The 26,441-nt window shown below is 48.1% G+C and overlaps 1 protein-coding gene across 5 annotated transcripts in view; it reads right to left on the reverse strand.

The window, feature by feature from the left end:
- LOC135919705 (inositol 1,4,5-triphosphate receptor associated 2-like) overlaps positions 1-26,441 on the reverse strand; it is a 222,017-nt gene that overhangs the window by 84,817 nt on the left and 110,759 nt on the right. For all 5 annotated transcript variants that reach the window (XM_065453557.2, XM_065453558.1, XM_065453556.1 and 2 more), the window contains exons 23-26: positions 25,214-25,558; positions 16,100-16,133; positions 14,665-14,755; positions 12,780-12,841 (exon numbers count right to left, since the gene is read on the reverse strand). In XM_065453557.2, the coding sequence (XP_065309629.1) occupies positions 12,780-12,841; positions 14,665-14,755; positions 16,100-16,133; positions 25,214-25,558 (532 nt within the window). The remainder of the gene's footprint in view (positions 1-12,779; positions 12,842-14,664; positions 14,756-16,099; positions 16,134-25,213; positions 25,559-26,441) is intronic.

Below are 26,441 nucleotides of genomic sequence, written 5' to 3' on the forward strand. Positions count from 1 at the left end.
TCAGCTGATCACCCGAGCTGACGTGCAGCACCCCTTCAGTCTACTTATCGTTTATTTTTTTCTGTCACGCGCATGCAAACGCGACCGTTTTATAGACAGCGCTGGTCCTGTCTATTCCCTTTTTCTCAGTGCCTTCTATAGAGTTTGTAACACGTGCACAGTACAAGATACGGCGAACGCGTCCACAGGGAGGAGGAGGAGGGAGTGGAAGAGAAATGCACGTGGAAAAAAAAGCGCATTCATTGCAATGCAGCACAGCAATGGCTGGCGAAATAGTCGAGTACGCGACGCCGTGAATGCCAAGTAGTACATGGGCGTTGGCGACTTCGCGAAAAACAAAAACGAAACGTTAAAAAAAAGCACAGTAGACAAAAAAAGTAGAAAAGTAGACAAAGAAACCAGAAAAAAAAGTAGAAAAAAAAAGGTCTGCGGTGGCGTGAGTGTCATGTATGCGTGGCAGCACGCGTTCTACTGCTGGCGTGAAGGAGAAGCGAACGGATAAACCTGCGATGCAAGAAACCGCCTTGCAATGCTCGTGCCTTTTGCCCTTACAAAGTCAATATGGATACATTGAAGTTTGTATTGCGAACTCAGTGGCTAGTCAATGTACAGCCGATACAAACTTATAGCTTCGTAATTTTGTCCGAACGTCGATCGAGACTTTTGTGGCCGGGTGCACATGTTTTTTTTGTTTTTTTTTCGCTCCTGCGGGAGAATAAAACGCACCTCATTGATCGAAGAGAGTCGCGAGGTATAGCCCATGCAATCAGCAGTAGGCGGCGCAGCAAACAAGCGTGAGCAGACCACGTGACGCGGTGGCCTGCTGCAAGGCTGCGCCCCTGCAAGCTGTATAACAACTCCCATCTCGTGTTCCGACTCGAGCGGCACACACTTTTCAGAACTGGCTTCTCCAATCAATTAATGACGTCACCAGTCACCTTCGTGACGAACAAGCCTGCAGTAAAGACTTGTAATGAAAAGCGCGGACCGCCGACACATCATTACGGGGCAGGTTCCCACTGCCGTAAATACGACAATGCGGCGTGGCCGACGAGCTTCTTTTGACCACCGGTGGGTCTTTAACGTGCACGCAACGCATTGTAAGCTAGCGCATTTTTTTTTATTTATTTCGCCCTCATTGAAATGCGGCCGCCGCGGCCGGGATAATCTGATCCCGCGACCTCGTAGCCGTTAAAGCCGCCATGGCGGGTGCGACCGGAGTAATTTGGCAGTTTCACTGGAGGTACGGTTGGCAGAATGAAGCAGCGAAAGCGCTGCCGCTGAACTATAACGAGAAACCAACGAATGCAGCCGCTAACAGACGCCCAGAGGTCGGCTATTGAGTGTGACGCATTGCGTGCCAAGGAAACCGAGGGGCGACAAAGTGCCAAATAGGGCATAGGTAGTAATATATGTCATATAAGGCTCTAACAGGGTTCAAGGTAAAACGCGGGCATGCTTCCTACTACTGGACCAGCGAAAAGTAGAAGGCTCGTTTTTTGTTTTCTGTTAGCCACAACCAAATGAAGCAAGCCGACAATGGAGCGAGTGAAAACACAGAGCACCTGCTATGCTTAATTGATATGTTGAAATAATAAGCAAAATAGAAATAAAATGTGGACGTCCACTTTGCATTTTGCATATCGTTTTTACGATTTAATTAAAGCGTAATGCTAACTTCCATTACACTTTCTCGGTCCTCGTTGTCGCGGTTTCCTTCGTTCGGGTTTAACCGGTTACTCAACGTCGCTCACGGAGGGAATAATGTCAAAAACTGGCTGCAGACATCTCACGATGAGTGTCGATGGTAATGCGTTTAGCACTTAATTAGTATAGCCACACAACGTATTGCCACCGTATAAACGAGTTACGAACAGGGCGTTAACCCTACAGCGGGACTTCTGTTTCGCGCTTTGCTAACACTTGGCGCCACCTAGCGTCGCCGCCGCGAAGCCTGCGCGCGTGGTCTCCGAAAATGCATGGCGCGTCGGTGCGTGCTAACGCCGTGAAATTCGCCAGGGGGCCACCCAGATTATTTCTCGCGTTTCTTTCAGGACACGCTGCTCCACCTAGCGGCACAACCGAGAAGTACGCACGTTGTTTCCGAGACGAGAATCGTTGCCTCGCATGCGGCACACTCGGCGACCCACAGCGAACCCCAAAACAACAAATGCAAGTCGCCCTGTATTATACAGATACATTCGTATTACGATGAGCACGCTGAACTAGTAGCGTTCCACGGCTATGAAGGCTATCACTTAAGCGCGTTTGTTGATGGGTGGGTAGGCTGTTGGCTATGGGATAATGCCGTAGTGGAGGGCTAGAACCCACGATCTTCGAACCGACGAGCTCGTGCCCAGCAGTACTACGTTACATCCAACGAGCCTCCGCTGCCAAGGTTTTGAAATCGGATGGACTCGCGTGGCGGAGGCATGGATATCCTGGAGATCCTGTCCTGCCTTCGTCCGGCGATATATAGATTTCAAAAATGAAGATCCTGCGGTTTCACGTGCCAAAACCAAGATCTCACGCCTCGTAAGCAGCATCAATCCTCACCATCCGAAGAGACTCCGTGTGCGTGTATACACAAACTCTTCTTGCACTGCGCCCGAATCGGAATGTGGCCGGAATCGAAGACGCGACCTCGCGGTCAGCAGCGCAAGGCCACAACCGCTTATAGCTACACCACTCGGCGAGTTGGTAGAGACTTACATCGACCGAATAACATGTAGCGAAAATAAGCAGCAGCGAACGCGCAGTATAGGTTCGCTTTCAAACATCTGGAAAAGAAAGAAAGAGAAAAGGCAGTCGAGGCAAGACTGCGGGTACGCCAGCAACATCCGCGCTAGCAATCGCGCAACAGTGGGAACTGCAGACAGCCACGTTCTATACTTAAGTGGGAAAATGGGCCCTTCGGTGTATACGTTCCCACAAGCGGACCCGAAAGCGGTGCGGTTGCCAATGCGGTGTCGCTGCAAGTTCCCACGCTTTGCGGTCGGAAGAGTTGGCTATAGCGGCACTCGCAGCAAGGAGTTAGCAAAGAGCGGTAATGGCGAATAAACGAGACAACGAACGATGATGAAAGACCACAGCCTCAGCTACAGCCTAAAGCCCCTGCATCTACGCGCCACCGCCGGCCAAGCTAAGTACCGCCAACCTACCCTCCTCCTCCACGCTCCTCTCCTCTCACCCCCTTAGCTTCCGGCGTGAAGCGTGTGGGCGCAGCGTACGCAAAAAAGCGCGTAGATGCACGCGAATGGCGCTTGGTGGAATGGCTAGTGTGAGCAACTCAGATTTGCACCGGTTGCTTAGCACGGGCGCCTCACCATCGTCTGCAATGGGAGCGGAAATTCTGGCAGCGCAACTCCAGAAAGCGGAAACGCCGGAACCGGAAATACCGGAAGCGGAAATGCCGGAACCGGATTTGGTGTGAGGGGAAAAGGCGGCGCACACAAAGGTTGGCGCTACTTAAGAGAGCGGCGGTGGCGCGTAGATGCAGGGGCTTTACTACAGCCGAGAAGCGGCCTCCGCAGCGCTTGTATTGTCCCATCTATGTGGAATGGCTTGCAGAGGGTGTCGGGTACATAAGAGTTGCCTTGGGCTGCGCTTGCGTTTGGCGCAGCCACTGGCCAGCTGCGTCCGTAATGACCAGAAACCGACGGCCCCTTCAACTAGCAGGTACCGAACTGGGGTCGAAAAGAGAAATTAGGAGGAGATTTAGCGGTGAATGCGAGAGAAATGCGTTATATAGCATTACGCCACACCTCCTTGAGGTTCCAAATGGATGATTTAAACCACGTTCCCCACATTGCAAAGTGTTGTCAGGACCTCACTCGACACACGCATGCCCTGCCTCTTTGAGGAGCGAAGTGCAACTGACCGTGTTCTGGAGTAAGCTACTGCCATTGCACTACATATATATATATATATATATATATATATATATATATATATATATATATATATATATATATATATATATATATATATATATATATATATATATATACACACACACCTTTCGGCTATATATACAGTCGACCTCGCTACACAAACGTCGGCCACGAACTCACCGTTCACTCAGAGCTTCACCACCAGGGCGGCGCGACGGTCGCGAGCGTTAAGAAGCCATGGCGAACTTACACGAGGACATAGTCACTCCATCGCACCAGAAGGCAGCGCAGTCGAAGACACTTCGTTCGAGCACAGGCGCCCGGGAAAGCGATATGAAGTCACCACACACACGCACACGAGCTCCCTATCTCGAGAGAGAGTTCAGTTTCGCACCGAGCCTTCGCACTTCCGTACATCCGAGAATCAACCGCAGACCACGTGCGGACAAAAGGAACTTCCCGATCGCGCCGACAATACGCAGTTCCTCAGGCGCGCACATGGGGGGGGGGGGGGGGGGGGGTGTTTCAAAAGAGACAGCCGCGGCAGTAACGCTTAAAAAGGTTACACACACGATGGTTTTCTTTCGGCGAGACAGGCGGCGAGATCAAAGAGGCTTCGCGCACCGTAAAAGCGCGCCCAGACACTTTTTTTTTTCCGACACGCAAAGCACAGCCTGTGAATCCAAGATGCCCGCGCCTGTATGCATACACACACACACACCCGCCGTCTTAGCGAAGAGTCGACGCGCTCGTCCAAATACCGCGAAAGGGTCCAGAGAGAGCGATCGTGACGGAAGCGTTCGTCGCGAGCGAATACATGCGCGCGCGTGTACGCACAAAAGCGGACGCACTATATTGCGCGTCGAAAAAAGGCCCGAAGACGCGAAAAGCAGCGCCGCACTGCGACGATCTGTCGACTGCCTCTGCGCGGTCCGTTGCTTCTGCTGCTGCCGCTGCAGCGAAAAAAAAAGGGGGAGGAGGGTGGGCGGGTTGGGGGCGAGGAAATTCCCGGCCGTTTGCCCATGCAGTCCCTACAGACAAATAAATGCGCGCCCAAGCAGCGATAGGTTGTTCACTGGCGTACACCTCCTGCCACGCGTGAAATCGAGAAACGCCTTCGGCAGGGACCGGTAACGTCTCCGGGGGTGGGGGGGAAGGGGTCGAGTGGGTGCAATGGCGATATCGAATCAACTGTAGAAGGATAAGAACGCGGGCACGCAGAGGTAATGCGCCGTGTGTACATAGCCGCCGGCGATGTGAGCGGCGACAGATAGGGAGGTCACGAGCGCACGAGGAGGAGAGGGCATAAAAGCACCGATAATTGTAACGGTATATACAGGCGAGCTGTAATTGATGCCCAGCGCATTAAGCGAAAGCCATGGGCGGGCTTGGACGATGTATACCTGCACTGCCTACGGGGGGGGGGGGGGGGGGGGTGGACAGTGCAGAGAGACTACGTTTAGAGGGACCTGGCCCGCCGCCATGCGTAAGGTGTGCGCGTATACGTGTGCATGTTTAAGCTTGCGCGCAAAGTTGGTGTCAAACATTTAGAGGCTGCAGATATGGAGGCGGGGGGAGGGGCAGGATGTTGCGATATTCTGCGTTCTTTTTGGCTGCAGCCAATAAAGCAGTACAGGGCTGTGTTGGTCACACGTGCTAGTACGCGCTGCAGATCTAAATTATTACAAGCAGGCTCCAGAAACGTTCACGTTCTTCCTATTGATATCGTGGCCCGTTAACTTCTGACGCCAACTGCGCAAGCGCGGAAATGTGTGTGTGTGCGTTACAGCCTATATTCGCTAGCTGTACGCGCGTTCCAGTTACGGCGCATACGGAAAGAGAGAAAAATGAAAATAAAAATGCAGAATCGAGCGCGCGTATTGTACCTCGGGCACACGTAGCCGAATGATTACGTATACTGTTAAAAAAAATTATGGGCTTTTACGTGCCAAAACCACTTTCTGATTATGAGGCACGCCGTAGTGGGGGACTCCGGAAATGTCGACCACCTGGGGTTCTTTAACGTGCACCTAAATCTAAGTACACGGGTGTTTTCGCATTTCGCCCCCATCGAAATGCGGCCGCCGTGGCCGGGATTCGATCCCGCGACCTCGTGCTCAGCAGCCTAACACCATAGCCACTGAGCAACCACGGCGGGTGCCGTATACTGTGGCCAACTGACGCGCCAAGCACGATTTACACAGGACGTGGATCGTACCCGCGACCTCGCGCTCCGGCAGCGCTGAGCCACTGCCACGCGCTCTGACGTCGCGAACGGCACGTGCTTCCAAGCGTCGCAGGCATGCGCGCTTCGTGCACACATCACCCCCATCACGCGCACATCGCGCCGGCGTTGACGCAAGCGTTCCCGCTTAATTCGGTCACCGCCACCGACAAACACCACATGGCGCGATGCGTTTAAGGACCGCAACTGCATAAAAAAACGCGTCGCAGTTCCTCCCGCGCCAAGCGCAATCGCGCGCTACCAACGCCAATGCATCGAACCTGTGAAGTCTCGCGAAGGGGGGGGGGGGGGGTAGAGCATCACTGCTATGCAGACATAGCAGCCGCGATATCGACGCTATCAAAAAAAAAAAGAAAATGCTACGGATTGCGCATGCGCGAAGCCGCACCGGCGCTTTCCTTCGTAATAACGGAAACGCGCACCGGAGGTCGCAGCAACGGTTTCAGCACGACGGGCTCCTCGCACCCCCCCACCCACCGCCTCGCCCGCTTTTCTCGCACCGTGACACTCACGAGAGGCGGGGAGAGTGGTTTTAATCAAAGCTCCACGGTCACCCTCCACAACCGATCGACGTGGGACAACGGGACAACCAACAACAAAGCCTTCCCCTCCCCCTGCGTCCCCCCCCACCCCGGTTTCGGCCACTTGCAGTATATCGCACGCTCGCTTCCGAACAACGTTTTTTTCTGCGGAGCGACGAGAAAGCCACTTACCCCGCTCAGATCCACGGCGACCTGGTAGCGCACCCTGCTCTGCTTGCGGCGCGCCATGGTCGGGAAGGGTGACGAGAGACCGCCGGAGGGCGGCGGTGCCGGCGGCTGTCACCCGGCTTCGCCGCGTCTTCCAATCTCGGCGGGGCGAGGTGCCGCAAAGGGACGCGTTGGGCTGCCGCGTTAATGCGGCCTCACACCGTCGCGAAGCGGATGCGATTTGACGGGAGGAGACCGGACAGAAACGAAACACCTCGGCTGTTGCAAACGAATAAAAGAAAATATTGAGAGAGAGAGAGAGAGAGAGAGAAGGTAATCATCAGTGGGCACACACCCTACGGAGAGGAAGGAAAGAGAAAGATCGACGCGGCAGGTTCGACGGCGGTTGAGGCGACGACGACGCTTTCATCGCAGAACCGGGAGCAGCGAAGGCCGGCGCTTGCATGCCGAGTGACTGCCAAGGACGAGAGAGGATGCGTGTTTTCTGTTTTAATTTCGTGTGTTTTTTTCTTATTTTGAAATTGGTTTATCAAATGCCGCGTCTCTCGTACGTGAGAGCACGTCGCAGTCCGCAAACATATTAAAACGCCTACCCGTCACCAGCGCAGAGGCGGGGGGCGTTCGTGTGGCTGGTGACCACTGGACGATGCATGCGTGCAACTTGCGTGCACTGCGGCCAAGATTAGAGCTCGTGCAAACCAACATCAGTAACGACAGCCGACTATACGTGTTCGACACGGGGCACGAGGGCTCGCCCAATGTGCGCCACCGATCCTCACGTGGCGTTTCCAATCAGCGTCGTGACAAAGGCGGACGATGGAAGAGCCCTTGTGGTTCTGCTTTCTGGTTGGCCGACGCCTTGGCAGTAGCTGTCGCTGCACTGTACGGAATTGGTGAGACGGTCGGCTTGTTTTGCAGTGTTGCAACGTCGCGCCGCCGCTGTTGCTGCTGCTACTGCTCCTGCGGAGCGCAATCGACTACGTCTGGCTGGTCTCGCCACTTCCGTGCAGTGCAGCCGAAGCTACGGATCGCGTCAGCCAACTAGAAAAGAGAACCAGAAGGGCTCCTCCTCCTCTGATTGGCCACCGGGGCGACGCCGACCGAATGACGGGCAGCCTTCACGGAAGGATTAGTGCCGCACAATGGGCGATACCGCGTCCGTCCCGCACTACGCAACGCGCGGCCGGTTGATTGGCTGACGCGAGCCCTGCACAGCCCTCGCTGCCGCGCTGCACGGATGTCCGCGAGACGGAGTTGATGTTACATCGCTGCTTCTTGAAGAAGTTCGAGGTCGCCGTCGTCCAGCCGTCGCGCCGGCGTTGCGCCACGGGCAGTGAACGCGAGCGTGACCGCGATGGCGCCGATATCGACGCAAAACAAACTTATGGCAGTCCCACAGGCGCCGAAGCGAACGTTCAAAAGCGCTGGAAGGTTTCATACGCGCCTGATATGCAGTCGAGCTCTGCTAATATGACAAACGTAAACGAACGACTGCCGACGACTAACGCTGGAAACGCGGGTGACTTGAAGGTGAAAGTTGGACAAATCGGCACGCGCAGAATTCTGTTGAGACTCGGGTGCGAGATGTGCAAATAAGGATTTAGCCACTGTGTGTCGTATGCCCCACGCGTGCGACTGTTCGTCGGCGATGATTACAAAACAAACAGCCACCCGCAGGTAGTGTCCATCTTCTAGAAGCGTTGGGATTCAAAGAAGACGGAATAATTAACTGGACAGCAGTCTAGATTAGAAACGGTTAGAGTGTCGGTAGAAAAAAAAAGAAAAGCAGGGAAGAGATTGGCAGTATCGGATTAATTGCAAGCGTAGGTGTATGGTACAGTATAGTGATAGAGGTAGTAAATATGAACGTTACGATCGAGATCAGAAAGCTAAATAGCAAGCAATAGATGTAGAAAAACTTGATTAAATCAAGAAGGCTAGGTGACCCTTTGTCCCCGCCCCACTTCAAAGGGTGCACCAGTAAGCAAGCGGCAAGGGCGGTGGAGTAGCGGGGTATCAATTGTTTCCTTCCCGCGTGCTAATTCTCTATACTTGCACATAAGGACCCTCGGTTTGCGAGACATATCGCAGCTACAAAAGGCGACAGAAGCGCTGCTGCGATATTTGAAAGATACCAGATTGTGTCAGCGTCTGTGATCCGGACTGAGTGACCGACTCATATCCCCAGTGGACTTTCGCTTCTTTTAATCTTTCCGTCCCCCTTTCCTTTTCCCCAGGTGTAGGGTAGCCAACCGGGCTCAGTCCTGGTTAACCTCCCTACCTTTCATTTATCATTTTCTCTCTCTCTCAGTTTGCAAGAGCTAATCACTCTCTTAAACGAGCTAAAGAAATGTTCCATTAATAAGTGACATTGTGAATCCGCGTGATTTCCATGTAACGGAAATCAACACACATCAAACTGAGCGAATGCGAACAGTGCCGGGCATAGGATGCAAGAAGCGTTCAAGTACAACCAAAGAATGCAGCTGCAAATAGGCCTCAAGGGAAGTACGTAAACAAAGTGCACAAACAATGACTGTCGTGCATTTCTCTTCCTAGCTAGCTTGCAAACTTTGGCTCACTAGCCGACTCGCCACCCTCTCCCATCTGGGCCTGTGCATACCCCGTAATTGGGAGAGAAACTGCGCCACTTTCACGACACAGAGGGCGCAGACGAGGTTCAAGTTCAGAAGTTGGTTCAGCATGCTTGTTTCCAACAGGGTTGCATCATTTTTCTAGTACAGCCGAAACACGATATATCGAACACGGACATAACGAATCATGGAATATAAAGAACAGCAAATTCTGTTGGTCCTGTTAGAATTGATTGGAGTACTCCCCTATAACGAAATCAAAAATGCTGGATCCAACATGGTACCAGTTAAAGTGAAGGCAATTCTTTTTGTTTGCATGTGCCTCAAAACATATGTTCCGACAGGAAAAAAATCTGTAATACAGTCACCGACCAGCTTTCCAGACACACGAATTTTCATATCTGCACGATTATTCGGACTACCCTGTGGCATCGCCATCTACACCAAGGCAATAAGCAAAACTTCGGGCAGCGCTGACAAGGTGGCCTTGAACAAAGTTGCCACTATATCGGCTAGGCATGAAACCGCAGCTTTGGTTGCAGACTCGAAGGCGTGGAGCTGATTAGCCGTAGCAGCCTGAACAGTGCAGCCGGCAGAATGGCTGCCGATAAGCTGTCGCTGGAAGCTCTGCGTCAATACATTCGCACTCGTGGGATCGAGCATAAGGTTATACATGCCCTCGGCCGACGGACTTATAGTAGCAGAGTGCAGATCCACGTACGGTCCCCTCCGTATGTGAAAAGTCTGTTGGAAGTACAAGGGCTTGGTCGCATCGCCATCAGCAAGTCAACGCACTGATCCCGCACGACCGGTCACACGGTTTCGTCTTCGCAGTGGTGCTAAGTGCATGTGTGAAATATATTGTTGTTCCCATGTGTCGTATCGGCATGACATGATGCCGACAGGCCATCAAGGGACCCTTTGCTGGCCCGTCGGAGGGACCCCGCTTGCGTTTCTTTCGCATAGATCCGATCGTGATCTTTTCCCCGCCGATATCCATGTGTAACTTATAACGAAGCTATTTTCATGACCGATGAGACTGCAGTATAACGAGGTCCGACTGTATAGGGCACCATCCTATCGTAGAAATTACAACGGTCATAGTGAGAGTAATCCTAATCAGAAATGCAGGTAACGAATTGCATGTAATTCCTTATTTAAAATTACTTACGTTCTTCCTGGTTTTCTAATTGTTAGATTACTTTGTTACTAAGTAACTGACTGCAATTAGTGTACTTTTAGTGTACTTTTTTAGTTCTTTCTTTTAGTGCCTTTGTGGAAATATACTAAAAGAAAAGAAGAAAAGAAAATTGTGTAATAAAAATGTCTGTTAGGGGTGCAACAAATACGACAGGATTGCACACCACGATAGATAGGTACCATATCTCTGACGCCCGAGTATGTGCAGGCAAATTATTTTTTTAAAAATGCCTTCAATCTTGCCTTGAGTTTCTTCAACGTCTGAGGGTGCGCAGGTATATAAATATGAAGTATGTGTTCTGAAATAAAATAGTTGCGAGTGCAGTGAGTGTCGTCTTTTCTTGTGTGTCTTCACTGTGTCTGTGTCGGTGCACTGCTTCGCCAGAAAGGTATGATGATTAATCACCAACTAGCCCAACTTTGCACATTACCGAACTACGTGTAACCAGTTTCTTTATTGATTGGACAAGCTGTAACAAACGACACAGCTTTCAGCACTTGAATCTGCTGCGAACTATAGTAGAACAACCACGATCATGCTACACAGCAGCCTCATAGATGCTCGTAGACAGGCAAACCTCAACACTGAACGTTCATCTGAACATTCCAAAAGACACCACTTTGACTCAATAGCAGTAGTGGCTTCAGACGGTGCCAGTGAATCAGCTACAGATTACTCTTTTTCAGCTTTTCATTGGGACTGCAGGGAGCTTTCACGAGCACACTGCACATGCATGAACTTCGCAAATGATTTGCAAGTGTGCGAGATTCAGGGACAGGGTGCAAAATTAGTAGGTGTCATCTCGGCTGCGAAGCTACATTCAAAAACAATAGGACAGAGTATGCGGAATCGAACGGGTGCATTGTAGCTCTGCATGGTTTGGTTTCCGTGAACCAAAACTGAAATGGCGCCACAAAGTTGGGTGCAACTGCTAACTTTCACCAAGAACTTCATTTGGCGACCGCTATGCTGTTCACATTGAACAAGAAGACACCACAATCAAATTGATTCACGAGCATCGCGCACAAGGACGACTATCAACTGTGGCAAATCGGCGGTGCAGAAAAGAAGTTTCGTAGGCCACTTGCAGTCTGTGATAATGACAAAAAAACCTGAAGCTTCTATTGACAAGCGCCAGACCAAAACGAGTGAATGGCCAGCAGTCAAGCCAGCACGCCTACAGTTAGCTGCAATGATCGTCGAGTACATGACTGTTGTGCATGCCTCGATTGGACATCGCCGATTATGTGCTGTGGGATGTCATAAATGACTAACTGCCATCCCCCAATGAGAATCCTAACAGTCAACATTCAGCTTTCGTCTCTAACCACAAATGACTGTACTGATCAAAGAAAGTGTGTTCTTGTAGTTAACTGCAACGAGGATTTTTTTTTTCCAGTTTTATTCACCTCAAAGCCAGGGGTCGACCTATATTATGCATCGTCCTGTATTTCGGTAACACCAAACACCCGCTCTTGAGCACATTCAGACTTGCATGCAAAAAATAGTGTAGTTGATTACTTTCATTGAGACCCTTGTATTTGCATACATGCATCTGTTCATCAGATACAGCACCCTAGTATGTCACAGTAGCAGATGTGCTGCATCAACACGTGCACCGCATGATGCTTCTAGAGGCCAACTTCTCATTACCATTAGGCACAAATACATAAAGAAAAGACATCATACCATTCATCACTCCATGATCTAAAGTAAACATAGCCTTAGCTGAACGTCTACGAAGCATATGAAACTGGTGGTAATTACAGGCTGCTTTCCTGCAATCAAGACAGTGTTTAAAATACATACACATTGATTATGCAACGTAAGAGAAATTAAATTCTGGCGTATTAAGAGTCAGAGCCATGCCCTAATTGAGAACTGTAGTAGCGGGGAACGCTGGACTAATTTTGACCACCTGCGATTCTTTAATGTGCATCTAAATCAAAGTACAGAAGCGTTCTTACATTTCGCCCTTCGTCACAACGCAGCTGCTGCGGCCGGGATTTAACCGACGACCTTGACCTTAGCAGCGTGATGCCATGGCCACTAAACTACCGTGGCAAGTGATCAGGCGTATTGTTTGGCATTGCTAGATCAAACCCATAGAAAGGAAGACTGAAGTCCAACACATACCTGTGGAGAGCCCGCGGAGCCATCCGGCTGATCCAAGTCCATGGCCACACTGCGTCCCACCTCTGAAAAACAAGTGTTGACTCTGTATTAAGGTTGCCATATAAACATCGTGTCGAGTCCTGCAGGACAAACCACTCTCTAAGATAATCCTACCAAAAACTGTCTTACAGACAGCACTAAACCATTCACATTAAAAACAAAATAATAATCGACTCACGGCAAACCACAGTCAAGTACTGTGACGAAAGCTCACGTTTCACTGCAACACCCCAGGTATATTGCCTTCAAAAACCACTGTATCACTTATTTCTCTCCTACAAACAATACAGTACTTCAGCAATCACAGCTCTTTGGGTACCTTTTTATATCTTGTCGCAGTTCATCTACACCGAACCTACTCTATACACCCCAATGGCAACCCTTGATGACACCCGAGTTCGTCAAAGTGGTGCTTTTGACGTGCTCATAACACATACTCTTGTTAAGAGTACAGTGCACGTCCACTTTCTGAGCATCGGTGAACTGATGTGAAGGGCCTTGCCTAATCTTCATCAGGCTCCATTCATTTCCATTTAAACACGGACATCGCTGTTTTGCTACTGCCTCTTAGACAGGAGCACATTACAAGACACACAATCATCAGTGCAGTGAAACCTCGTTAAGCCATAGTTGGCCGGAGCTCGGAAAAAGTATGTACTGAATGATGGTACTGCTTAACCAAAACAGCATGAGATCCCCCACTTACCTATCAAAACCGGAGAGTGTGATGAAAGGGGAAAAAGCACGCAGTATTTATTTACTTTTTGCGACAAAAGTTACTTTCGTTTGATGCCGCGGCGGCCTAGCAGCGACGACAGCGGTCTCAAACTTACTGGAGCTACGAGCCAGCTTTTCAATACGCCCCCTCTTCTCGGCAAACACTCGCATTGCAGATTCCTCGTTAGTGTTGCATATTCTCCATGCGCAGCTGCGGTAGCGGTGCAGAAGTTGCAGGGAACCTTTTCATTGCGGAGTGCTGCTCTCGTCGCGACGATTGCATTCGTGAGGCTGATGTAACGCGCAGCGTCTGCCCGTCAGGCCTGAATGGCCTGTGCTGTCACTTTCTGTGTGATCCTTATCACTGTCGCTAGGCGACACTTTGCAAAACAGAGGCAACGATGGCAAAAAGTCGAACCTCGCAGCCGACATCTCTTCACGGTCGCAGCTGCGCTGCTGAGCAACTTCTTCACATTCCAAATGCCACACACCGTAGTCAACAGTAGACCCATGTCGCATGCCAGTGCTGACTTCTTCGTGTCACGTTTGACAGCACGAACAATGTCTAATTTTTCTTATATGCTGAGCACCCGGCGTCTTTTTTATCCGAGCTTCGGCATGGCGCCAGTCCTTGCTTACACGACGCCACAACACTCTCTGGGACAGCGCCGAAATGATATTGACGATGATGTGGCTTCACGCGCAAACACAAAGGGCGCTTGGAGGCCATTGTTCAGATCTCCGAGGCTTATTGTTCTGCCGGGCCGCCCGATAGAGACGAAGCACCGTCGCGCTTGCACGACGAAAAGTGGAACCACTACGTGTTAACCAATACGTACGCAATAAGCTGGTACGGTTTATGCGGACACAAAACACATTATGTTCAATGGTCGCTGAGTCGGAGATTTGCCTTTACTACTTTTAATACCTAACTACTGTTTAAGCGGGTATGGTTTAACGAGGTTTTACTGTATTCTGAAAGCTTTCCCACTGGCAAAACCTTACATTCTACGCCGAACGTCACCAAATGGGCGATGGAGAAAGCAAGAACCTCACATTCTTCAGCAGTTATCCCAGGCAAATAGGACTCTGTTATTGCAGGCAAGCTTCCATTTTTTTTTTTACTCACCAAGTAGGCATTTTCTGAAGGCTGCCTTCCGGGTCTGTGCATCGGGTTCTCTTCGCTGTGCATCGAAGTCTTCGAATATCAGCTTTGGCACCTGGGCAGTAATTACAAATGAAAACATTTACAAAAAACTTTCTTCTTTCATCTTTGTGGCTTGTCATTTTTTTACATCCTAAGCCATCGCTTTTCCTTCTTTTTATTTTCTACTTCTATGTTATCTTCTCTATCCAGATGAGCAGACAGTTCTTGTAACCCTTCTGGTGGCAGCTACCAGCCTGTTTTTCTTTACCATAGCTGTTTGTATGCCTTGAAACATAATAACAATAACATTATTCAAAAGAGGAATCTCCCACAAGCATTTAAGCTACTTTACGTGAAAATTGTAACCTCCGAGCAGCTCTAGTCATTTTAAACACAAATTGCTGAAGACTGTCCCCACTAAAGATACCTTTGTTTTCTGTTGATTTGGCTTATTGAGTCTTCATATCATGAAGAGGAAACAGTTAAACAGATAGAATTGCCTGAAAAGGTCCCGGCCTCTTGTACAGTTCAATGTTGGTAATACAAGCATGTTCACAGTAATTAAAAGAAACATGAATAACAATTCGATTTAGTTTTGTCAAAAGCACTTCACAACATAAGATACAATACAGAATTACAGTACAAGATCACTCATTCATTTTCGCGTGGTAATGCACCATATATCTTGGTTACAAAGAATGTGTGTACCTTTCCTAATCTCATGTACTCAAACAAAAAATTCAGCAGAATCTGTCTCACGATGACTGTCTACAGTAATGCGTTTAGCACTAAATCAATATAGCAACACAATGTACTGCCATCTCTGATACGAGTTATGTATGGGGCATGTACTGCATTGGGACTTTCAAGTTTCCATAAGAACACTCGGCATACCATGCAATGTTAAGAGTGTGGGCAAAGCGAGGACGAAGTAAAAGCAGGAGCCAACGTTTCGACATGTAGACTTGCTTTGAAAAAGACAAGTACACTTGTTCAAACGTTGGCTCCCACTTTTCCCTTGTTCCTGTTATGCTCATCATCTTAAATTTCCATCTCCCGCCTTCCCGTGTTTTCCCTGGGTTGATACCAACTAAGTAAGACAACTTTTACTGCACAACGACCCAAATGCTAGAGCAAAACAATGAAATTCTCGATGTCACATAAACATATTGATGATGCACATTCCATGCAAGATTCAAAACTTAGAAGTTTGGCCTTAATTTTTTTTTAGTAACGAACCTCTCACGGTGAAATCAACAAAAATAGAATTCTGAATGAATAGTTTCTCATTATGAACCGATTTAATGCTTCTCCTTAGTGCCTAACATTTATATGCTTTAGGCATAGAGAACTGTGCCATAATAGTGGAAATTCAGCAAAACAGAGCATGCTGCTATGAGACGGGAGTCACACTTACCGGTGGTTTGGCACTGCCACTGTCAACTGTACAACTGAAAGGAACAAAAAAAAAAAGGTATGCTGCATTTCAGCGAACAGTTATGATAGGATTTAGGATGGACATCAAGGCACCGCAGAGAGCAGTCACAAAACGTCGAGTCATGTGATTTTCGAAAATACCCACTGTGTCAGTCACAGCTGTCTCGAATTACTGACAAGAGGGAATTCGAGACAATAATTACGTTTTGCAGGGCAAGATTCGCAGCAAGAGCAGACAAAACAAAACTCCCTATGGGGTCTTACCTAAAGCCCCTCAATCTCCCAAAGTAGCGCCATTCACTTCTCTCCTCCTCCGCTCGGCGCGGCCTCGACGGTGGCGCCGCCGGCAGTGGGCCTGCCGTAGCAGACGACGGCTAACACGCTACGGGAGGAAATCCGCGGAAAAGTTCGTTCGAGTCCTGCGGAGCAGTTTTTTCAATCTAGATCTTGCTTTGTCAGTCGGTAACTGGCCTTAAGAATGTCGTGTCGGATTTGTGGAAGAAATAGAGAAAAGCACCATTATTCAAGGCGTATTTAAGGCGTAAAGCGCGCGCACGTTGAAAGTTCGTGTTGCTGAAACACGACACAAGCACGCGGTGTGCTCAGACACGCGAGTAATTACCAGAGTTTCAGGTTTTGACAGCGCGAAAGTATGTGCACGTGGTTTCGTAGGTTAATTTACGTACCTGCAGGATGCTTTTGTTCGGCCGGCGCGTGAGAGATTCCGACTGTCTGCGGTCAGCAATGCCTGGCAGCAGGGCCGTTTCTGTTCCGCGCCTTTTACAGATGTACGTAGCTCATGCACAGGTTGTGGTGGCCATGAGCAACGTTTTCACACATAGGCGGTATAGATAATTTTAACAACTTACCAGCATATGAAATCGTTATTTATTTATTACAGTGCAAATGGTTAGAATTTGATAGAAAAGAAAGAAGGAACTTGATGGGACAACTGGAAAGAGGTTCAGAAAATAATTATCCCCCTCCCTCATTGGCACCAGCAACACTTTTGTTGAAGTGCTAATTTTATCTCTGTATACTACGTGCGTCTGTATTCTTTTGCGTTGTAAGTTTTCACAAGGAAGCAGTGTTGCGTTAACTGGAACAGTCAAGGCACACAAGACAGAAGAAAAGTTGATTCTTGGGTTTTACATCCCAACACCACGATCTCATAAGGCACGCCATAATGGGGGCTCTGGATTAATTTTTTTTGCAGCTGGGGTTCTTTAACGCACCCCCAATGCACTGGACACGGGCCCGTTTTGACACGGGCGTCAAAAGAAGAGGTTGGAGGAGCCGTGTCACTTAACAAAGCCGCGCGTTCTTTGCCACTTGCTCGAAGTCAGCCCGCCCGATCTTGTGAATCCACACTTTTCTTCGTTTTGCGTTGCGCCCGGCGGATGGTAAAACAAAAAGCTTTTTGCCGTCACTGGGTCTGTTGTGGCAACCGTAGGCGCAGCAGCACGGCATCGCAATTAAGCACTCGGCCCTAACACATTGTATAAAACTACCGCGCTCCTTCAAACCGCCTGCCGTACTTCGTCGCGGAGGCCCAAAAATGGGGGTCGCAGGCCCAAGATTGGGGGTCGCAGCGCGCTGGAAAGAAAAGATATACAAAAGCGCGGCGCCTGCTCTGCGCCGGAAAGAAAAAAATCTACAAAAGCGCGGGGCCCGCTTTCACGTGACACAGATTGGCCAATGGGGCAGCGGAGGAGGCTGGGGCGACAGGAGGAGTGGAGGAGGAAGCGCCTGGGTGAGCGGGGTGGCGGAAAGATCTAAGAATGGCGCTACTTTTGGAAAATTGAGGGGCTTTAGTCTTACCAGCCTAATGAAACATTTTCTAATCAACTTTGTATTTATGAATTCAGCTCACCAATGCAAATTGGGGGTTTGTAGCTAATGGCAAACTCGTAACAAATGTGTTTTTCATACGAATCAAAAGCCCTTATTTAAGGCACACTGGCACACAGAGTTCAGTCTTGCTTTCAGGGCAAAAGAAAAACTGAATGCACCAGCAGCACACGTAAGCATGCCGTGACGTTGTGTCACATGGTGACGTGACTGGATCACATTGTGTCACATGGTGACGTGACTGGATATGTGACCTACCGTGGCATGCTAGCTACAACACCGAGCTTATCCACACGAGGTGATCTTGGGTGGTAGCCTGTGACTGGTTTGTGCTTCTCACAAGAAAAATGGAAACAAAGTCACAGGTGCTGATCAAGAGTGGGGTTCAATGGCTGTACATGGAGGTCCTACTTCTTTCAGCCAACAGCATTTAGTTGTTGCAAGGTTTCCTTGCTTGTGTTTCGGGGCATGGTTATGCACACTCCCGACGCACTCAGCTTTAGTTTCGCACTGAAAATGAGTCGAAACTGATCATCCCAGCATGCCTTAAGGGCTTTTGATCCGCAAAATATTTGTTATAAGCTCACCATTAGCTACAAACGTACCATTGGCATTGGTTACTTAGCAATGAGAATCAAGAAGGCACTTTGTGAATTTTAGTTAAATAGGTTGCTAAATGATATGACAAAGTCTCCTTTTATGCATTTTAGTTGAGGGTCTTGCAAAGTGCCTCGTGCGGCCAGTCGTGCGGCTGTTTTGCACCTATTCGTGGGCTTCTTTCACACTCAGAAAAACCCTTTTAAGTAGCACGTATTGAGCAACAGAAAGCTTTATCAGGAGTTTTTCATGTTGCTCTACAATTTTCTCATTTATACTTTTAATCTAACTAGAATATTTAGGAAGTTGATTAATTATTTGGACTATTTGTCTAATTAAGCAGAATGCAAAAATAATCTGAGTACCTCTAAGCGGCGACAAACAACATTGCCTTAGTTTGGTCCAGCTATGTGGCATTTGCATATTTTTAAAGTTAGGCTCAAGTTACACGGGACACCCTGTATATGCATTAAAAGTATGACAATGACTCTAGTGGGGTGTGCTATGAACATGAAAAAGATTCTACAAGGTGATAACATTTATGTGAATTTAGCCCTTTCAGTGTTATTGACATATGGGTATGTCGACATGCTTCTGTTCTGCCATGTCATTGACGTCAGATAGGCATGTGAGTATCATACCCTGAGGGAATTTGCTATTATCTGCTTCATTTTTATATCAGAGAAGACATTATGGCAAAAATATCACAGTGACTAAACAGTAGCACGAATAGCAATCAATCAATGTAGTGAGAAACCATGCGTCTAAAGCCACATTTATTTAACACTGGTAGTAATTCTGAGACTTTCGTTGCATCACCAAGTTGCCACATATTTTCATATTGTACCACTTTGCTATTGCACTCGCTTACCAACGTTGCCCATGAGCATGTAGGCACGACAACTGTATGATGCCAATGCTGTGACAATGGAATTACGAAGAAAAAAGGATATTAATGGAGCAATATAGGCATATAACGACAACGGCATGGAAATTCTTAAATTATGACGATGGTGCAACGATAATGTGACGACAGCATAGGACGATGAGATAGATGACTGTGTGATGCCAGTTGTATGACGTCAACCGGATGAAGTGGGAATAACGATGATGGCACGACGAATACGGAATGACAACAACGGTATGACAGCGGATGAATGATAGCGTCTGTGTGGCAACTCAAGGACAACATTGGTATAATCCCGATTCAATGACGACAGCACGGTAACAATGGAGTTATGAACAAGGAATGACGTATCAACAAAGGTGGTACGACGACAAGGGCATGACGACAATGGGATGACGACACTAAAGGGATGACAATGGTTAAATGACAGCATGACAATGATGGCACGACAACAACAGTATAACGATGACAGCATCTCATGAGCCGGAAGTCGTAGTTACAACAATGATGGAATGATCGTGACGGCATCCCGATGATGATATGACAACGTAGACATGAAAACTGTACGACGATGATGCAGTGATGACAATGGCCTAACAGCACAAAGACAATTGGATGACGACGAGTTTATAATGGCAATGGCGAGACGATGACTGTATCACAAAACTTGCATGAAGACAATGACATGACGAAGACGGCTTGATGAGTCGGATAATAAAGCCGAAGTCACGTTGATGGCACGACCACAACAGCATTACGACGATCTCATGACAAGGGCAGCATAATCGCGACTGAATGACAGTACGATTACAATACAATGACGAAGAAAGGCTGCTTTGATGGAACGACGAACACTGAATTACGGTGATGGCACGACATCAAAGGGATAACATTACTGAAGCGATGACAATGATAAAACAACAGCGTGATGACGACAGCATGACGACTGTGTGATGATGACTGTATGATGAGAGTCGTATGACAAATCCAAAATGGCGACAATGCGACGTCCGTGATGGCATCACAACTTCGAAAACGTACCTAAAGCCCCAAACTATTCGCTTTGTCCGTGCTTCGTCCTGTGCATTCTCTTTCGCTTCGCACTGCCCACTCTCTTTGTTCCTCGTCTTTGTGCGCTTTGACAGTTTCAAGATCCAAACTATTAGACAACTTGGACCACTGGTTCAGAATAGAAGGCGTGAGGACAACATGGCGAGAGTAAGATCACGAAGCTGGAATGACAACTGTAGCAGCGCGACTATTCCCTCCAAAGCCGGTGAAGAAGGAAGCGGCTCACATGCATGTAGCATGAGAATAGAACTCGCTTGCGAGCTCGACCCGAGTGGCCCGCTCCAGAGATCTCACGGCACCATCACCAGGCCGGCCTAAATATAAACTGAGGCCATGGCGGCTTCTTCATGCCGCCTCCCACAAGGACGATTGATCGACCACTACAGCATTCCTATGGCTTTGTGAAGACGAATGCACGGTGACTCTATGACAATGACGCAATGACCACGATGGCATCACGACCACAAGTTCATAGCTAGCGGTCCAAGCAGGTAGAGAACTTGGGTCACTAAGTTGGCATAAGAGGCTAGTATATAGATAGCCCAAAGGAGCTAAAGAAGGGAAAGAATGTTATTCTCATAAAACCCGATAGTGGAGGTGTGTTGCCTCCAAAAAAACCAAAAACTGTCAATGGGTTAATTAAAAATAGGGGTGTGCGAATAGTCGAATAACACCGAAGAGAATAGCCAATGTTTGAATAATTCAATTCACAAATCAAATATCTACTATTCTATTTTCCGATATATTTGATGTGGAGACCTAGGGATGTGGAGGCCGTTGAGCCCTCACACTCGATGCTGTGCAAGCGAGCATTTCAATTCGTTTTCGGCGCAAAAGGGGTACCAAGCAAGCTGCGGACGAGCTGCCTCGACTGATGCAGCCGTGGACTTTGTCACTACTAGTCCTCCACGACGTCGGCCCGACTTGAGGATCACACGCACTGTACTGGAACGCCACAATTCTCACTGGTGCTTTGGCCGGGGTCGCCTCTGTAGGTATGAGGTTCATCCTGGTTGACAGTACTGAACAAAATGACAATGCGACGTGAACAGAGGGATGGGCAACAAAAGCAGCTGCCGCCAGGCACGCCGAATGTGTTGGATACGCGGCGACGAACTCAGCACCGTTTCAACAGCTGTCAATTTAACCCACATGTGTGATTTCAAGGCCAATTCCCGATGAGCCACCTGTGCAAACATAATAGCAGCAAGCATTCCGCGATGGCTTGCAGCCCGTTACCACATCGGCCAGCAGCGAATTTTCACCAAAGCCACACTGCCGAGGCCCTTAGGCTTAAAATGCTGCTTTATCAGGCACCGGCAACCATAGTTACAGTTTGGTGTCAAATCGATGCAGATCTGCTCGCAGCAGTCACGGGACACTCGGGAAGCCGACTAACCCCCTCGCAAATGAAAGCGAGTGCACAGGATGTCAACAAAGTTATTGATGGCCGCCACCTTTGCGACACATCCCACGGCAGCCTTTCATTCCCAACAACGTTCATAGATGTACATCAGTCATTTTGGAGCTTCGATCAATCCACTACAGGCTCTGGATTTACATGGTGAGTGTGAAGGTGTCATGGCCTGTTTGCAAGCAGTTGCACAGACAGCGGACGAGCAGAGGGGGAAGAGGGGGATGTCGCACAAGCTTGCTGTCACCCTCCAGATTTTAATGTGAATAGCATTCTTTGGTTACTTCAGCCGTTTTGACCATGTCTGGTCTGTCTGTCTGTCTGGTCTGTCTGTCCGTCTGTCCGTCCGTCTGTCCGTCCGTCCGTCCGTCCGTCCGTCCGTCCGTCCTCTTGCACAGGCTCAGTGGCTCAAGTTGTCTACCTGCTTGAGCATGATTACCCTGACCCAGTGACCAAGTTGTCTAATTGCTTGGGCCACTAGGTTGCTATGAGATTGTGGTCGTGATGCTGTTATGCTCATTACATTGCCGCCATTCCAGCTTTGTCATCTGACTATCGTCATGCCATTGCCATTGTGCCACCGTAGTCACGCAGTTGTCGTTGCACTGTGGTCTTGTCATTGTAATCCCATCAGTAACGTCATCCCATTGTCATACTGCCTTTGGTGTTCCATTGACTTCAATCTTTCTTTATGATTTCAATGTAATCATACTATCATTATTCAATCGTTATTATGCTGCCCTTGTCCTTTTGTCATCATCAGAGTCGCCATCGTGCCTCCATTGGCAGACCATCAAGGTAATACGTCATGGTCATGCCATCATTGTCATTCCAGCTTAGTCATCCAACTCTCGTTCATCATGACGCCGTCAACACACCATTGTTGTCTACAGCGTTTGTGGTGCAGTCATTGTCAAGCTATTGCCATCATACACATGCCTTCGTCCTATTGTCCTAATGTTGTTGTCACTGCACTATTGTCATGCACTCTTTGTCATACTGTCGTCGGCATGCCATCACGATCATTCCATCGTGATCACCCAAACTTCAACATTGGACTCTTGTTGTGCCATAGTCATGCAGTTGTCGTCATGCTGTTGAATCACCATTGGCATCAGTTCAGTATCATCATTCTGTTGATGTCGTCATACTATTTTAGTTGATCCACTCTTTGTCCATCATTCTATTGTAACCATGCTGTCATTCAATAGTAATTAAGCTGTTGGGGTCAAGCCATCATCGTCATTGCGTCATCACACAGACACTATGATGCATTCGTTGTCATACCATTGTCGTCATGCCATTTGCACGTGCCAGTGTAGTCACTACAACTTCTTCATCCGGTTGTCTTACCGTTGTTGTCACGCCATCATAGTCATCTCATTGTCTTCATGTCATCGTCACATTATCATACCATTGTCATAATTTAATAATCCACATCTTTGTCATAATGCCGCCGTTGTTATATGCCATTGTTGTTCCACCAATATTGTTCCTTCTTCGACATTCTATTATTGCTGCGTCGACATAACTCCAACATCAGACTCTCGTCATGCCATCATACTGCTGTCATGCCGCTGTAGTCGCGCTGTCCTTTCACCATTGTCATCACTTCAGTATAGTCATTCCATTGCAGTCGTCGTCATACCACCTTCGTCGATCCACCGATGTCATGCAGTGCCAGTCATTTTATTGTAATCGTGCTGTCATTCAATAGTGATTAAGCCACCGTGGTCATGCCCTCATTGTCATTGCGTCATCACACAGACGCTATCATGCATTTGCTGTCATACCATTGACTTCATGCTGTCTTGGTTGTGCCATTGTCGTCATTCCCACTTCTTCATCCAGTTGTCATGCCATCGTCATCATGTTGTTGTCACACCATCATAGTTGTTATACCACTGTCACAAGTTAAGAATCCACATCTCAAAATCATGCCATCATATGCAACTTTCGTTCCATCAATTTCATTCCTTTGTCATTATATCCTCACTGTGTAGGCGTCATACAGTCGTCATCATGCCTCCATGTGCATGGGTGATTGCCAAGCGAGTGCCATAGCAAAATGGAACGATATATGAGCATCTGGTGTATAGCTGATGCAACAAGAGTCTCAGGAATGCCGCATGTTAAATAAAGGTGATATGAGGAATATGGTCTGTCGCTACATCGCTCAATCGCTATTTGCATTACTGTCAACAGTAATTGCGAGATGAGTTCTCCTGTAATTTTTAAATCTCTGACAGGTGGGAAATCATGCCGAACTTAATACAATAAAACAGACAGCACCTGCTCTCTACTGCCGGAACAGGCTACGTGCAGAACAGTGTTCTAGTTACGTGATGTGAAGTTCTTTCATCCATCACAAAGATTGGCCTTACGCTAACCCACCTGCTGTAAAGTTGGGATAGCCCTTCTGTCGTATGGAGAAAAAAGTGGAAAACAAGACTTTCTATGCAATAAATAAAACACTGCTGCGATGCACTGTCCCACTATTAAACTGAGAACCTCATTGATATTCAGTACAACAGAACATCACTAATTCATAAGCTTCAGAAGAAAAAGAAAGCCCTTGATTTTATTTAAAATTCATGCACAAAAAAAATCCAGCTATAATCAGTGTTAGCACACAGTGTTCTCTCTTTAATGCTAATCTCTTTAATCTTTAATAAATGATAATAAAGACTATACCGACTGTACATCTGTATATATAATTGTATTGAACTGTGTATCTGTATGTACTGCATATTTCTATATGCCTAAGTTTATGACAGCTTGCTACATTTTTGTTATGCAATGCTAGCAGACTCCCAAGCCTGTGGAGATATGTAATTTCTTGCCCAAAATCTGTAATCATTAAACTTTGTAAAAGATATTCTGATCTTCAATGTTTGAATTCACATTCTTTCTTTTTCTTGATTTGATTCGATATTCGTATCGAAATTCACACACCTCCTAGTTAAAGAGCATAAGTTGCGCTAGTCTGTAATTAGTACTACTCCCTTAGGGGGGCCCTTGAGTAAAAGGGCCCGGAGGTATGGCCAGTACTAAATGCAGCAGCAACAGCCTCTGTCAAGAGGCTGTGGTACATATCTGTTGGATGATAATGAGCAGTGTACAAATGTCACTAACAATTTTAGAACTGATTTGGCACTAACAAGGGCAACTCCTGCCAAAAAACTGGCCCCAGGCTGAGGCTTCCCTTGCTTGCCCACTAATAAAACATCAAGGAAGGAGCAGCTAATACTCACGTCTCTCTCGAAAGTGAACTGCCATCAGATGCCTCCACAGAAGCAACGTTTCCTCCTTGGATGGCACACACAAAACTGTTGCTCCGGTGTCTTGGAAATGCCAGCGACAAGTCTGGCACCACTGGGGTCCGAACCTCATCGGGCACCTCCTGCTCAACACTAACCCTGTCACACGACACATCGACAACAGCAAGGGGCTCTGTCTGACAGTCGCGGGACCTTGTCGATGCCGCCAGCTCGGTCTGCGTGCCCCTCGCCACAGGCGAGTCACGCGACAAGAGAGTGGGGCACGACAATGTGCTAGAGAAGCGGCCAGCATGACGACCTCGGCAGCGGCCGATGCACCTGCGAGCACGTCAGTAAATAAAGTCAGTTATTCAGGAAGTCAGGAAGGCAGGAAGGCATAATTGGTAACATAAATACAGCATTTACACGATTGTAAGTTGACTCAAATGCAAGTCAACCTCCTCGTATCGCGTGCGACAGGAAAAAAAAAAGCATAGCATACCCGAGAGCACATTCGATAACGAAAATTTATTAGTATCTGACATGGTCACTGGACTGCTCATCTTCACCAATGCTGCCGTCGTCATTCGCAGCTACTATTCCACAGCGCGTCGGCATCCAGCGAAATTCCACCTTTGGCAAACAACCACACCACGACATCTTGTGGAACAGCAGCCCACGCCGAATGCATTCAACTACAAGCAGCAGTCAGGGAGGCTCTTTTGACAGGTCCGATTGGTGTAAATTCTCGGTCTTCTGCTGACGGCCACTCGTACTCACGGCAGAGCAGGTCTTTAAAAGGCGAAGATCCGGGCTTGTTTCATGACCATGTCACATTTCACTGGCAGGGACCGATCATGCATTTCAGCGATGTACACCACAAGCTTGGCCTACAGCTCCGTAAAGCGTCCAGACTTCGGCACGTAGGAAATTCCTCACTTGCCGTTACAGATGAAAATTTCGCTTCGCTGAAGTCGCCACTCGCACCACTAGTTCAGAAACATCGAACTTGCGGCCCGCTGCACAGTGATTTGTTTCTTCGGCGTAAAGGATGGCAGCCCTCTTAAAAGCTGCTGTGAATGAGTGCCAAATGATTAGTGGACCTGGAGCACTCATAACAATTGAGGAAGCATGGAAATAGCACATAGCCGGCAATCAAGTCGAACGCGTCAAACCAATGCCTTTGGTCAAACTAAGAGCATAGAGAAAGCTAAGAGCTACA

Source organism: Dermacentor albipictus, chromosome 10, assembly GCF_038994185.2.
Source record: "Dermacentor albipictus isolate Rhodes 1998 colony chromosome 10, USDA_Dalb.pri_finalv2, whole genome shotgun sequence".
Taxonomy (NCBI): domain Eukaryota; kingdom Metazoa; phylum Arthropoda; class Arachnida; order Ixodida; family Ixodidae; genus Dermacentor; species Dermacentor albipictus.